The 1,986-nt window shown below is 31.8% G+C and overlaps 1 protein-coding gene across 1 annotated transcript; it reads left to right on the plus strand.

Annotated features, from left to right (window-relative positions):
- Positions 1-260: 260 nt before the first annotated feature.
- Positions 261-1,713, plus strand: LOAG_15059 (hypothetical protein; the record flags this gene model as incomplete). Its single annotated transcript, XM_003150553.1, has 4 exons — positions 261-388; positions 481-618; positions 863-999; positions 1,553-1,713. The coding sequence occupies 4 exons, from the start codon at positions 261-263 to the stop codon at positions 1,711-1,713; spliced, it is 564 nt and encodes a 187-aa protein (XP_003150601.1).
- Between the last annotated feature and the right edge of the window lie 273 nt (positions 1,714-1,986).

Consider the following 1,986-nt stretch of genomic DNA (forward strand, 5'->3'; position numbering starts at 1 on the left):
TACCACAGGGATCAGCTGGGCTTTTGCATCAACCTTATTAACCATAGATAAAAATGCGAGCTTTATGAATTTCCATGAAGTTTACATTTTTATTCACTGTTAGAAGTATTCCAAACATTTCCAAACTCTCGAACGATTTTTGATTTTCATTATTTCCTCTCAAACGAAAAAACGATTTTCTCCTAAACGATATTTAATTTTATTGGTTTTCATCAGAACTGCTAGTCATTCCTTGTGGTATTTACTTTGATTATACCATAATGGTATATCGGGTACGACTTGCATTGATTTGTTCCGGAAAGGAATTGATGTTGTTAGCTATCATTGTTAGTTTATATAATCTAGTTCTTGCCAACTCCTGCTCGTCAAGATCTCTAAGTTGCATCAAGTTTATTGCATACCATCATGGGATGTAAAATCAAGAAAGAAAGGAGGATGTTGGAGTGCGATTAGTTATACAAATGAAAATAGCTCATTCAGATCGGGAGATTCGGTACACGTGGCTGCAGATATGACTGAAATGCTATTACGCGCAGTAATTATGGATAAGGAGACCAAAAATGATGATTGGTTCAACATCGGAAATGTAAAGCTTGCTTATTGTACTGCTATTATCAGGTTAATGAATTTTAAAGTTTTTCCAAAAAATTGCATAATTTATTAAACGCATTATAATTTAGAGACAGGAAAAATTCACTTTCTAACGACTGATGTTTAGTTATAAAAAATTCAAAGATAAAAATATAAGCATTTTGCTATACAAATGTTATTCGAATCAATTTCGTCTTCTAATATATGTCAAAAATGATTAGTCGCAATCTTTGTTCAACGTTGAACTCTAGAAGAGATTCCCAAATTGTAGCAGTAATAGGGAATTAGATGGATCGCTGCTTCGAAATTACACAAACCCGTTGCCGGATATACTTTTTTACAAAACTAATTTTCTGAATGGTAGCCAAAAAAAATGTTGTTGTCATGCAGCCGATGATCTTAGAAACTGTATGTGGGTGACGTATTGTTTAATTCATGTAGTTCTAAGGGTTGACACTTTGGCAAAATTTATTTTGAAAATAATCAACTATTTTCCTACAGCATGTATGCTTCTAATAGAATACATTTGTCGAAAAGTAAGTTAGGAAAACATGATGAAATGAACGTGAAATTATTGTTTTTGAGAATTTCAACCTCCAGACTAATCAATAATTCTTACTTAACACTACTATACCATTCCTGAAACGTAAAAGGTAGAGAAAATGAAGCATATCGTGTTGATAGTAATAAATGGACATGAAATAACAACAAGAATAAAAACCAATGAAATCAAGATAATTTGTGCAACACCTGATAAGATTATGGTAGTAGCTTTACAGGATGCTGTTTCTAAGTTAGCTGTTGCCAAAATTTCATCATTGTTACACATCATCTGATCACATACACATCGTGATGTCCATTTGGAACCGAAAATACTTTGTTGACAACCGTTCTCCTCATATATTTTACCGCATCCTTTTTGCACTGTTCGTCTCTCTAAAATCGAGTATTATTTTATCAGGTACCATTGGTGCTGATGCTAGGTATCACGACATTTGTTTGATAAGTTACGATTTGATCAGATATTTGGAATTTTTCTGTTACTGGAAATTTAGTCCGAAATTGAGTGAAATATTATCACTTGTAAATAATACTGATTGTAATGATGGTAATGGAAAATAAGGGAGGTATTTACGCGATGTCAGTAAATTATATAAATTATTTTCACAAAATTGAGAAACTGATTTATAGGAAACATTTTAGGTAAGAATGGAAGTAGGATGCTTACTTTTAGCTAAATTTTTAGCTAAACTTTTAGCTAAATTTAGCTAAATTTGTACAATCAGAAAATCCGAGAAAATTGATTGTCTCATTCGAAGATTCTTATTTTTTCTTCACTGCAACTAATTATATTCTTTCTTTTAATTTCCGAATTTCCTCAGCAAAAATTCTTGA

This window comes from Loa loa (genome assembly GCF_000183805.2).
Source record: "Loa loa unplaced genomic scaffold supercont3.1472, whole genome shotgun sequence".
Classification (NCBI taxonomy): Eukaryota; Metazoa; Nematoda; class Chromadorea; order Rhabditida; family Onchocercidae; genus Loa; species Loa loa.